The sequence below is a fragment of the Falco peregrinus genome, chromosome Z, assembly GCF_023634155.1.
Source record: "Falco peregrinus isolate bFalPer1 chromosome Z, bFalPer1.pri, whole genome shotgun sequence".
In the NCBI taxonomy this organism is placed as follows: Eukaryota; Metazoa; Chordata; class Aves; order Falconiformes; family Falconidae; genus Falco; species Falco peregrinus.
Window position 1 is genome coordinate 63,663,541 of NC_073739.1, and position 12,899 is coordinate 63,676,439.

General features: G+C 47.7%; 1 protein-coding gene across 2 annotated transcripts in view; it reads right to left on the bottom strand.

Annotated features, from left to right (window-relative positions):
* Positions 1–7,913, bottom strand: part of ZSWIM6 (zinc finger SWIM-type containing 6) — a 112,302-nt gene extending 104,389 nt beyond the window's left edge. The window contains exon 1 of one of the 2 annotated variants that reach the window (XM_055790939.1): positions 7,367–7,913. In XM_055790939.1, coding sequence (XP_055646914.1) covers positions 7,367–7,877 — 511 coding nt within the window. In that variant the 5' untranslated portion in view covers positions 7,878–7,913. The remainder of the gene's footprint in view (positions 1–7,366) is intronic. The other variant, XM_055790938.1, reaches the window with a different exon arrangement.
* Positions 7,914–12,899: the final 4,986 nt, after the last annotated feature.

Sequence of the window (12,899 nt, forward strand, 5' to 3'; positions counted from 1 at the left end):
TTTGTTTTTCATTTTTCAGAAGGGTTTAATAAAGTGTTGGTAAAAAGCCCACATTAGAAGACACTTCAGTCTATACTGAATTGTGTCAAACCAGAAAAAAAAAAAAAAAGTCTTTTGTATGACTACTCAGCTCCTACAGCAAGCTTTTTATCAGTTCTGATTTAACCACAAAGGAATTCTTTACACTGTAGTTACTATTAGAAGGCTACACACCACTGGTCTGTTCGCACATTTGCAGCATTAAGTCAGAAAAAAAATTATTTTAAGATAGTGACTTACATCACAAGTTTTCTAGACCTGCTGGTCTTCAACAGCAGGGCCAAGGCGACAAGGACTGGATGCGTACTGCTACTTCATCGGAGGACAGCACGTTAATGCAGCGCAAGGGCATCACATAAATCATGGTAATTGACATGTAGCAAAGGAGAATGCAAACCAGCACACAGTACCAGCCGACATCTCCAGTGATCCAGGTCACAGAAGGCTATGAAGCCATGTCAAGGGCTGCATAAACATCCAGCTAAGAGATGCATTTTACATAGGTACTCTTACACAGTAAAAGAAGAGGAAAAACTGGAAGTTCAAGGAGACAATCTCCCAGAACAACATGTGCAGTGTTGGACAGTACTCAAGTATTCACGTGCTGTCAGGCTGACTGCATTCCAGGCAATCAGAATTCGCATTAAATCTGTATCCTTGTTGCACATGAAGTTTTTAAAACTTCAATTAGCTCCTGTCCATATGTTCCAGCATATTAATAAATTAGGATAGCTTTTGTCAATTAAAATAGTGTGATCCTTTTCCCTTCTTTTTTTGTGTGTTGTTTTTCGTTTGCTTGTTTTGTTGGGCTTTTTTTTGTTGTTTGTTTTGGGGTGAGTTCTTTTTGTTTTGTTTTGTTTTTTAAGATGCAGTAAATTCTCCCACCTGATGCCTGAAGAAAACCAGCTAAAGAGAAAGCTAGTTAAGGGATGTCAGCTGCATTCCTGTACTACCATAAATTTGTACTCATTTTGTTACACTACTAACAGACTTCATGATTTGTCTTCACATAACGAGATTACCTAAACTGCACATGAGATTAAAATTGAACCCATGGAGAAGTATCTTGTAGCATGCCATCTAATATAATTTATCCTTAACCCATAAAAAATGCTGTATATCATAATATACTACTTTTCACTCAAAGTAGGTTATATTTTTTAAATTAAGAGCTTTACCAGAGTCTTAGCAAGAGTTCAATTTTAACAGGTTCATTAAAAAAAGCAAGTGATACCGCAAAACGCAGCAACTAGCTACTGATTTGTAAGGAAACCAGTTTGTGCAATGCTGACTTTTAAATAGTTCTAGTCTACCCTCACAGACAGATTTTGCTATTAATTAGTTGTTTATCTCCGAAAGTCAGACTACATGGAGAGGAACCATGCGCAGGCATCAGTTGCTGGCATGACAACTGACTCAAATTCAAGAATTGCTAAAACATCTCATCATATACAGAGGTAGAATCACTTTATAACACAGAAAGCAGGCTTTGAAAATGAAAATTGTTTTCCTGGAAGTGAGGAAAGCCTTGAAGTCAGGGGAAGAATGAAACATGAAAACATGACCCAAAACAAACAAAGAAAAATTTTCTTAGGTCAACCCAATATAAAACTTTTCTATTAAAAACAAAAAGATTCCTTGTTCTAAAAACTGTGATGGGAAGTGTTTTACAATTAATTTTCTTCTTAAAAACTAAAATTCTAGAGCAGTACTGACACTCCCTTATTACATTTATCCTACTGTTCATTGTTACATAGAAAGATTGTATAAAGTTTTACTTCCGTATCTTGAAATCACTCTAAAATGCATACTTTCTCTTGAAATCCAGATTAGATACTTTTAGAAAGACTGGGAAAAGGCAGGAGCCAGTTTACAAGGTTTTCCACATTTAGTGATCAGGTCTTGAAAGAAAGCTTTTTTCCTTCTCCCTCTCCCCCAGCCCCTCTTCACCCCACCCCGCCCCGTTTTCCAAAGGAATTATTCAAGGTCAAGGACAGTACATCAGAGCACATACACTGAAAATAGCTTATGTGTTCCCTAATTAATGCATTGCATTCCAAATCTAACAAAAGAACTGGAATGCATTCAGATATCTCCGTTTCAGGAAAAAGTATTTAAAAATGCATTTACTGTTTCCGTTCTGCAACTTCGAAATATCGGTAGTTATTTCTTAGAGCACACTGAAACTGGAATCAATGACGATATTTTCACAGGACTCTAATCTTGGAACTAAGCCAAAAGAAGTCCAGCAAGAAGTCAGACATCATTTGTTTACTCCCCTACCACAATATTGTATTAACAAAGTCTGGATTACTTGTTTTAGTCATACATTCCTAACCAAACCCCAACATCAGGCTGACTGCAGAAGAAACCATGCTTGTTACTTCAGCATGTCAGCAGAGAAACTCCTCCTGAAATAAGCAGTTTCCAAGTTTGCCCCTTGGAAAAAGGTCACTACAAATACAACGTCAGTTTGGTAACACAGAACAAGAAGTTAATACAAAACACAATGCTGGCATCCCCACAAATGATAACCTTCATTTTTGTCACACAACTTAGCATTACTTTCATTAATTTTTTTTTTTTTTACTAAATCCACATGTTCAACAGGGTTCATCAACAGTTACATACATATACACATATATATCTTCTGCATCAGTGAAGACCATGTCTGCTAAAAGGGGCATTTCAACTCACAGCCCAAAAACATTTCTGTCAGCTTTGCAAATGAAGTACTTGGTGTGATTTTATCAACAGGTGTTTCATATTATACTGTTGGCACTCAAACAACTAAACTTTGAAATTAAGAGAAATTACATTTGTTTTACTTGCTCCACAGCTTTATGGGTTGGGTGTTGGTTTTGGGTTGGTTTTTTTTTTTGAGTAAAGATGTTCAAAAAGAACAAAGAATTGTTGACTAGAACCATCATCTATTAAAAGGATCTGAACTTTGCTGATGACCATTCAACCTGAATTACATGTAGCAGTTACCAACACGGTCTTGAAAAGCTTTCTCTTCCTCCCAGTGAAAAAAATGGCTTGTCCTGGTTTTAAAAACAATCACAAACTTTGAGCTCTTATGTTAAAAAAAAAAAAAGGCGGGGGGGGGGGGGGGAATAACAAGCTACAATGATACATGATAAAAGTAGTTGGGTCAGAAAACTACTTTTCAGTAGAAGAAAATTAGGGGGGAGGGGGGAAAAATTCCAGGTCTTTAACTTCATCTAGGGAGCTCCAACCATTATTTTACATTTGAGAAGTTTCACTTTCTTTTTCTCTAAGTAGTGTTTTGGTTGCATCCTCTGATCACGCATCATTGAGGGGCATCAGAAAAACAAGCCTGCAGCTCAGCACTTAGAATGCTGCTCAGCTGAACCCTCTTCCACAGGGAAGGCAGTTTTCTAGCTCACAATATTAACACTGAATTCTAGAGCTGTGGTAAGTGTCAGTCAATTAATTCTTTACATTATTTTCCTTCCCTAGGAGTCTCTTCCCTCCAACTCATTCCCTTGCCATTCATACCCAAGAGGCACAACTACCATGACTACAAAGCCTCATGCTGCCCTGGAAAGGACTATAAAGCCTTAAAAGATGACCTTGCATGAGCAAGCAGGGTCTATGCAACAAACAGACCTCAAATTACAGAGAGAGGGATACTCTAGGAGTACTTATATGACATATCAAAAAAAAACTTCAAGTACCTCTAATGTGAATGCAGCCACAGCAGCAAAGCCAAGCTTTACAGCACTACAGCAGAGGCAGTCTGTCTCTCCCCAAGCAGGAAAAGTCACACCAGCAGAGGCACAGCGGGTTTTTTTTCCCCTCCTCCTAGAATAGCTGCATTAAGGGCTCTCGCCAGGTCAACTGTGCTATTGAGGGATCACACCTCTTCCTAACCTTGACAGCCACAGCTGTGACGACAATACAGTACTGTATACTAATTCAGAACTAACCTCAGAAACCAAATATACACTTCACCATCTAAAACTGTCTGCTCGCTCCTGGCATCTTCACAGATTTGGTCAAATGAAACACAGTCAATTTCTAATTTTCCTTCCAGATTGTTGTATTTACTCACAAAGTGCTTTCATGTTTAGACTGTTATTTTTACTAAAAATACTTGGTTTGAAACAAATGAAAAACATGTACAGTAGAAAAGCTCTGGTTTATGCAATTGAAAAGGTTTGCTTTAGAAGCCCACGTTCTGGCTTTTTTTTTTTTTTAATAAAGAAAAAAGAAAATCCTTCATGTCTAACTGACACATATCAAAAAGTTATAAAAAAAAATCAGTAAATTAGATGCAAAGTAATTTTGAAGCCAACTGCTTTGGAGAAAGATCTTTCAAAATTAAGTAATGGTAATTATTATGCCAGGACAATATCATTCAACTTCAAAACAGGCTAGCAGACAACTTTACTGCCTGATTATTAAGAACATTATTTATGTGTATCACTAATGTGCCATCTTCCTTTTATTTAGGATTTTCTTTTCATCACACATATGGGGGGGCACAACACACGAAGTGGGATCACATTAAGTTTTTTACTGAGTGTAGACAGAAGGTTTTTGTAATTCTCCCACTTGCATTGAGCTGCCATGATAAAATTGTCTGAATGTTTATTCAGGGATGGACTGAATAGTGATAATAAAAAAAAAAGGGTAAAATTCAGAAGCAAATGGAACCATTTAACTACCACTGAACTGAAATTTATGCAGCTCCCTCAGAAATCAAATTCTGCATTCCCTGTTTATAGGCACACTTAGGGTTACAAGTAAGGCTGTTAGAACTGATATGTAATAAAATGTACTTTGTCCAAGAACTGCACTTTTCCGTAGTACAATAGTAAACATTTACAGAATTTCCATTACTCATACTGCAAAGAACATAAGTTCACATTTATATGGTCACAAAACATGCACTTACATAAACTCAGGGTTAAGTTTTCCTCAATGTTACATATTCAGATGTATTATATGGAACCAATTCCATCCTCTGCCCAACACAACTCACTCCATTTGGATTGGCTTTAACAGTTGCACCTTTCTGCTTCACAAGAAATACCTTGCTGGCAAGAGCCATCCCTAATGACACAGCCACCTACCCAAATTACACAAGAACTTTCCTGTAGCAGGACCCGCCATACCCAAGTGCTCCACAACTCCCTCACCATGCAAGCCAAAGGCCTCTGTGTAACAACTGACATATTTCATATCACCAAGTTCCTCTACGATTTCTACAGCCTTCCAAAGAGGACTCACATGGGGGGGGTGTGTGCAGTGGCAGGGAGTGCAGAGAACAACAAAACCACAAAGCCAATGTTATTTTCAGCAGTAGGTACAGCATTTGTTTGGAATGTGTTTAAGGGCTTCAGAGGCAGCAGTCAACACTTCAGCTGTATTTATGCATATTTTCTTTCTTCACATTGACCCTTGCCAACATTCTCAATGCCCCCTCCCCTTTTGAAGCCATACAAAAAGTTACTTCTTGCTTTCACAACTACTCACTCAGGCCTATTTTGCTGAAAGCAAACGAAGCAAAGCCCACGCTGGGTCTCTGTCTCCTACAGAAGATTGCATCTTTTATTTATCACCCCTTGGCTTTATTTTCACAGTGAATTCCTGGCTTAAATGTAATCAGCCAAGAAACCCTCCCTATGTGCACTCCTGTCATTCCTCATCGCTTACAAACAGAATCAAGTGCAAGCAAAAGGGAAAAAAATCATTAATAATCGCAGCACTGCCAACCAAACTAAAAAAAGCCCTACTTCTGGTTTTGCCAGTCCTGAGGAACCACAGATACATCTCAGACCTTTGGAAACATTAAGCCAAAAGATAAAACTTATAAGAAAGTTAATTAGATTTAAAAAAAAAGAAAAAAAAGGAAAAAAAAAAAAAGACTTAAATCCCCCTAGGCAGAAAGGAAGGGCACTCAGCCTAGGAGCAGGGACACTGCTTCCCCTCGGGAAAAAAACTGATGGCACGTTTGCAAGCTGCCCGCCAAGTCAAACCCGCAGCGGGCAGGACCAGGCTTTTGGGGAGAAGAGGCGGGGGGGGGGGGGGGGGGGGGCGGGCTGTGGGGGAGGATCCCGGCGCCCCCTTCACACACCCCGGCCGCCGCCACCAACAAAAGGCGAGCAGCAGCCTCTTTTGTCTGGCTTCCCCTTTTCGGGGGAGGAGGAGGGGAAGCGACAGAAAACTGGAAAAAGGACACAAATAAACATGAAAACGAGAACAAAGTGGCCGGGCCGCACAAAGAGCATCACCCACCGGCGGGGGGGGGGGGGCTGTCTGCCGCAGGCAGCTCCCCGCGCGTTCGGGGCGGAGGGGGCGAGCCGCCTCCGGCAAACAGCCCCCCGAAAGCTGGGGGTACCCACCTCTGCAGCCCTTTAAACACAGGCAGGGAGGAGTTAACCAGGGGCGCCCGCAGCGGGTGAAGAGCAGCGGCAGGCGGCAAGGCTGGGGGGGAGGAAGAGGAGCCGGGTATTGTTCCAGGAGGAGGAAGGGCAGCGCTTCCCCCCCCCCTTGTCACGAAGCGGCTCATCCCAAAGCACACACACCCCCAGGCGGGGCGGATCGCGCCCCCTCCCTCCGGCTCGCCGCGGCCGCTGCCCTAGAAATGCCTTTGTTCGCGGATCGCCCCCCCCCCGCACACCCGCTGCTGGGGTCTCGCACCGCTTTTATGTGTTTATTTTGGACGGCGGCGCATCCATCCCTCCCCCCCCCCCCGCCCCGTTCCCCTGCCGGCCGCCCTTCTGCTGATTCATTTCCACCGGCGGTCCCCCCCGGGATGGGGGGGGGGGCATCTCCTCGCTATTGTGGCTCGGGGTAAGGCGATGACCCGGATTACCGGGGGTGGGCGCTGGGAGGGGGCAGAGCCAAACGAGATTACACGGGATGGATTACCGGGAGCAGGCACGGCGCGGTGCGGGGGGGTGGGGTGGGAGTTAAAGGGACAGGCAGGGGGGCGGCCCGCCCGGCGGCGGGGTCCGCGGCCGTGTCACGGAGCGAGGGAGTTACTCCGTGTCGTGGGTGCGAGGGGGAGGAGACCGGCGGAGGAAGTTACCCGGCCCGCATTACAGCTGAGGAGCGAAGGGCTCGTTACGGGCCGGGCCCCGGCGGACAGCCCCCTGTCCGCGCCGCCGGACGCCCCGGGGCGGGGGGGGAGGCTCCGGCCCAAGGGGCCGCGGAGGGAGGGCAGGCGGGGGGCGGCTCGCCGGGCGGCAGGCGGGTGACACGCAAGGGGAGACCCGCGGCGGGGGAGGCCGGCGGCGCCCTGCCCGGGTGGCGGCAGCCCGGCTCCGGAGCGCGGCCCCGGCCGGTGACTCACCGACTTGCAGGACGTTATCGACGCAGCCGCCGTCGAGCAGAGCGATGCCCCTGCGGAAGGGCAGGCGGCTCTCGTCGGCGGCAACGGCGGCGTCCGCGGCCCCGCCGGGCGCGGGGGCGGCCCCCGCGGGGGCGGCGACGGGGTCCTCGGCGCCGGTGTTGAAGGAGGAGTACATGCAGATCTCCCTCTCGCTGCGGGGGAAAGACCAGTAGACGATCCTACGCTGCACCGGCTCCGGGATCCGCTCGAACCGCTCCTCCACCCGCTGGAAGGGCCACTTCTCCGCCACCTTGCGAGCCGCGATATCCAGCAGGGACTCGGGGCTCTGGGTCTTGCCAAGTGGCAGCAGCCCCAGGGCGGCGGCGGCAGCTGCGGAGGAGGGTCCGGCGCAGAGCGCCCCGCTGCCGGGTCCGGCGCCGCCCGCCCGCTGGCCCGGCCTGCACCCCGAGCCATAGCCGGGTCTGCAGCAGAGGCGCTTGGCGGGGGGAGGGAGGTGACCGCGCTCCGCCATGATCGCGCCGCTTCTAAGCAGACAGCGGAAGTGGCTGTACCCTATAAACGGCTCCAGGAAGGCAACGAGCGGCCGCAAGCCCCCCGGGACACTCCCCCCTGCCCTAATATGGCAGCCGGGGCGGTGCCGGACGCCTCGCCGAAGGCGGGGGGCGTTGCTTTATGCAAATCGCTTCCACGAACGTAAATAGAACGGCCCGAGGAAGGCTCGCTCGTTGCGCTGGCCGGGGGGAGGGAGGCGGTGGCTCGCGCTCCTGCCCCCCCACCCCCCACCCTCCCCCGCTGATGTCACGCGCTCAAGCCCGGGCGCGCCTCGCGCGCGTGGTGGGAAAAGGGGGCGTGGCCGGCGGCGCCGCTCTCTGCCGCCATATAGGGAATGGAATGCGGGGGCGGGGCCGCCGCGGCCTCAGCCCGGTCACTTCTGCCGGGAAAGTCAGCGGGCGGGGAGCACCGCGCCTCGCAGCCGGCAAGTACGGTAACTGCTGGGGCGGGCGCCGTCTCCCGCGGAAGGGCGGGGGCCTTCGGCGCCTCGCCCGGGGGACCGGACCCGAGGGGCAGAGCGGCACCCGCCTTCCTCCGGGCCTCTGCGGGAGTTCGGAGCTGCGGCGGGGGAGCCTCGGAGGGCTGGTAGGAGGCACCCACGCGGGGGAATAGGCCCGGGCTCCCGCCTTCGCGCGGGGCGGATGTCCCCACGCGTGCCCGCAGCAAGCCCCTGAGGTGCCTGGGTGGGGCGCGCCCGGCTCTTTGCCCTCTCCGGGAGGGAATGCGGCTGCCGCGGCCGTGGGGGTGCCCGGCGCGGGGCGCGCCTCAGCCGGGCCGGCGCGGAGCCGCCCCCTGCAGCCCGAGGTGGAGGGGCTGGGCGCCGCAGAGCCGCGGTCAGTCGGCCGGCCGCAGCTGAGGCGGTGCGTTGGCCTCGGTGTCGGGAGGGCTGCGAGGAAGGCGGTGCGGGCCGCCTGCCCCGCAGGGCCGTGGGCGAGCGGCGTCGGAAGGGTCCTCTTCGTTTTCCTGTGTGCGTTCAAACACGTACCCTTCGGGATCGTGGCCACCCCTCAGCTTACACGGCCTCGCTCAAAAAAAAAAAAAAAATAGCAATGTGTCCGCGGCGGCAGGCTGGAGGGCAGCGGGCTCCTGCGCGGCGCTGGGTGAACGTCGAGTGCCGGCTGGGGTTGTGCGGGGGCAGCTGTCCCCGGGGGCCGCCTGGCCGCTGGCGGGGTGTGCAGCGCGGGGGCCCGGCCGGCAGAGCCGCACCGCCCCTCCCGCGGCCGGGCTGCTGTGTCGCTGCAGGACGAGCAGCACTTCTTACTGATTAAACACGTCGAAACTCTAGCTTGGACTCGGCATTTCTGGCGACTGGCCGCTGAAAACGGCGCCCGGTTACCGGGCTCGGACATGACGGTGCCAATCGCGGGCCGAGGCTCCGGCCCTGGCGCCGGGGGGGCGGGGCAGCCGCGTGCCCGCAGCGCCCGGCGCCTCCGCAGCACAAACCGCACCGGGCGGACCTGAAACTGGGCGGCCAAAAGCCCAGACCGGAGCAGCAGCGTATCTCCTGAGCAGGGCACTGAAGAGCTTTGCAGCAGCTGCGTTTTCCATTAAAAATGGAAATGAAAAAATGAATGAACCGTGTCAGACAAGCTGGCTTTGATTTTTAAAGAAGGATCCACAGAAACCTGACGATGGTGTAGAACAGGGGTCCTCAAACTACGGCCCGCGGGCCAGATAAGGCCCCCCCAGGGTCCTCAATCCGCCCCCGGTGTTTACAGACACACACACACCCCCTTCCCCGCCGGGGGTTGGGGGGAACCAAGCAGCCGCAGATGACTGCCTGCTACTTCATCCGCGCACCGGCCCCCTGGTTAAACAGTTTGAGGACCCCTGGTGTAGAATATGCAACTACTGGCTTTTTTGTATGTTTGTCAGCTCTTAGACAGTAGCACTGAGTTGAAATTTCACCGGAGGAGAACTGTTTTACATCTCGGTATAAATTTTTTTTTTTCTTTTCAGCTGTCAGTTGCTCATACTAAGAAAATGACCGAAGTTTTTGAACCAAGGAGTTTAAACTGTGGACTACAGACAGGGGCTGAACTGTGTTCTGCATAGCTTATATTTTGTCTATACTATGAGTTCTTTTTTTCTTTGGGATCATGTTTGTGCTTCTGAGTGTTACTCTTGAGGTGCCGGCTTCATAACTCCACAGAGAGCTTGCTGGGGTATTAATTAGCTTCTCCCTCATTTTACAGGTATTTTACAGGTGACCTGCTGGATTTCTAAACCTACCTCTAACTAAATTTTGGAGGCATTAGGGAGCCTGAATGCTACAGGCCAGGGAGGAGGATGCAGTAGTTTCTTTTACTGAAAATATGGTGTCAATTTCAGTACTTCTGACAGCCAGAGAAATGGAATACTTAGAAGGTGGAGAAAGAAGAACTTCATGATTGCATTGCATGACAGCAAAGGAAAGTTATATTTAACTTTCATCCCATCACTTACTCTTGTTAATAGTTTTTCACATCTCAAAGCAGTTTTTCTTCCCTGTTGTTCTATTTCTGTTTTAAACAAGTGTCTAGCAAGTCAGCAAAAATGCTTTTCTAAATTGGGTAATGGCTGTTCTTTACCAGGTCTTAGCCAGCTGCTGCAATAAAAATAACACACTAATGCCACCAGAAGAATCTTCCTGTAATAGTGAAGAAGCTTTACAGCAAAAATTGAGAAATAAGAAGAGTGAGAGGAATGCCAGTGAACAACAAAACACCCATAATAAGCAGAAGTAGCCCATGTGTCAGTTACCTCAACTTAGTTGTTCTGTCTTTTCAGATCTTGGGCAGAATTTATTTGCTTAAGAAATCCCAGAGAAAAGCAGGTGAAAGGCCCGTATATCCACCTCTTCCACCTGTCTACTGCTGAGCAGGAGTAGCTACTTCCCATTAAGTCTGTGAATATTAATAGCTACGCAGGATGCTGGTGAAGCTTTTTTATTTCTGGACTAGGGAGGACATGAAAAGGTAATGGCATCTTTGCTCTTATCATTCCCCGGTAAGCATACTTCTCCATGGGCTCCCTCTGCAGTGGTGTAGCACTGTAACAGCTTGCAAAATAACATCCAAGGCCGAAGTTCCTCTGTCAGGCCAGTTTTTCCCCTTAAGTTCCTTTAACTGCCTGAAAGCAAGCGAGATGTGTTAACTCCAGGGAAGAAATTAAAATGTGTTAAAGCCATACCTGAACTGTGTTTTAATTTCTAGTTGGTTTTTCTGTCAGTGGATGTTCTTCTTGTGGAAAGACCTTGCTGAGCTGAGCATTCATTTCCGCTTTTTCTGCCTCATGTTTTTGGGAGGTCTGTATTCTCCAGAGCTACGCAGAGAGGAAGGAATGGCTACAAAACAGTAACCTTATACTTGGTTAACTTCCTGCATGTAATCAAAGGCTATTCTATGAGCTGTATGGAAAAATACCCTTGGCCACCACTCAGTGAAATGCCTTCTTAATATCTTACAAAGCATTAGTCCACGTGCAGTCATTTTTGCTCATTCCAGTAAAACATCCAGAGTCTAAGCATTCTACCAGTTGTGCTAGTTTAAAAGAAAGATCACATGCAGCTGCACAGCTTCTTTGTTTGAAGCAAATAATGGTCTAAATGTAGGAAAATGCATGGCAGACACCATAATGCTGGCCAACAGAAGTCACCCTAGTGGTTAAAACTTATCTGGAAAGATGAAACTCAGCATTCCTACGTTGAAGCTGAACAAGAATCTGGATTCATGCACTGCATAAAATATTTCTAAACACTGGGAGGGTAGGAGGTCAGAGATAAAGAGGAGGAAACTGGAGAAGGGAGGCAAGAGAGTTCTCAGAGACAGAGCTTTAAGAAAGAAAAAAAACAAGAAAAATTGGTTGAGGTGACAGCACTAATCAAATACAAGAAAGACTCTTGGACCTACTGAAACAGTTGAATTTGCAGTGCTAAACCAAATCCTTATCCTGTGTCTTCAAGCTTTTTATTAGATAACTAGGCACTTCAGTTCTTAAAATAAAATTACAGGTTTTATGGATACCAAATGTATTCTAACATTTTTCATTTGAAAGCTTATGCTGCTGGAGGTAGAGGTCGTGAGTATCACTGTACTTTGCAGTGTAGTGACTCTGGAAATCCAAATACAGGAAAAATGGACAGTAGTGATGAGCGTCAAGGTTATCGTAAGATATTTCAGTGAAGAAAATAGTGTAGCCGGTCAGTATCTTCAGTTTTACAGTGTTTTCTTAAAATAGTTTTCTTCTTTATGTTCAGAAACTATTTTTAATTTAAGGAGTTAAAAACAGAACATTTGACTTCTACTAGCCTTTCAAATCAAGTACTCTAGGATAAATTTTGCCAGCTCTTTAGAATCTCTCTGTTAAAGTGAAAATAAACCAGCAGCACTGAATGAGCCCTTTCAGAGCGGAGCTTTTCATTCTAATTAAATTCCATGATGATTCCAAAACTGGAGTCAGAGGCTAGAATCTAAAACTATTTAGGAAAATGTACTTGAAATACTAAGGGTGCTTTACCAGTATTCTAGAATAATGAAGAGACTAACATCTTAATTTGAGCTAAATCCTCTTGACATTCATTTCTGTGTCCTCTGCCTTTTTGTGGCTTGATACTTGACGTATGAAGTCATTCTGAGATGGACTAAAGGGGAGGGCATTGTGTGTGCCATAGCCCCAGAGCCGTGTGAATTAATGCTGCTCTGTATTTCCTCAAGGAACGAGCACATTCAGTTTACATGTATTGAGAATAGACCCTGTGACTGAATTACTTCTTTCTTATAAGGAGCCTTGTGTTGAGATATCTGTTGGGACAGTTTAGCTCACATCTAAGTTACTAGGGATAAAAGCGTCACTGTTACAAGTAAAATGATAATGTGCAAGCGACTTACTAAAATTAAACATGTTGAACCAATTTAGAGGGTTCAGAATTTCAAAGTCTTGGAATAGAAGAATAAAAGTCTCTCACCTTTCTTCAGAGTTTTAACTTACCATTTGCTGAAAG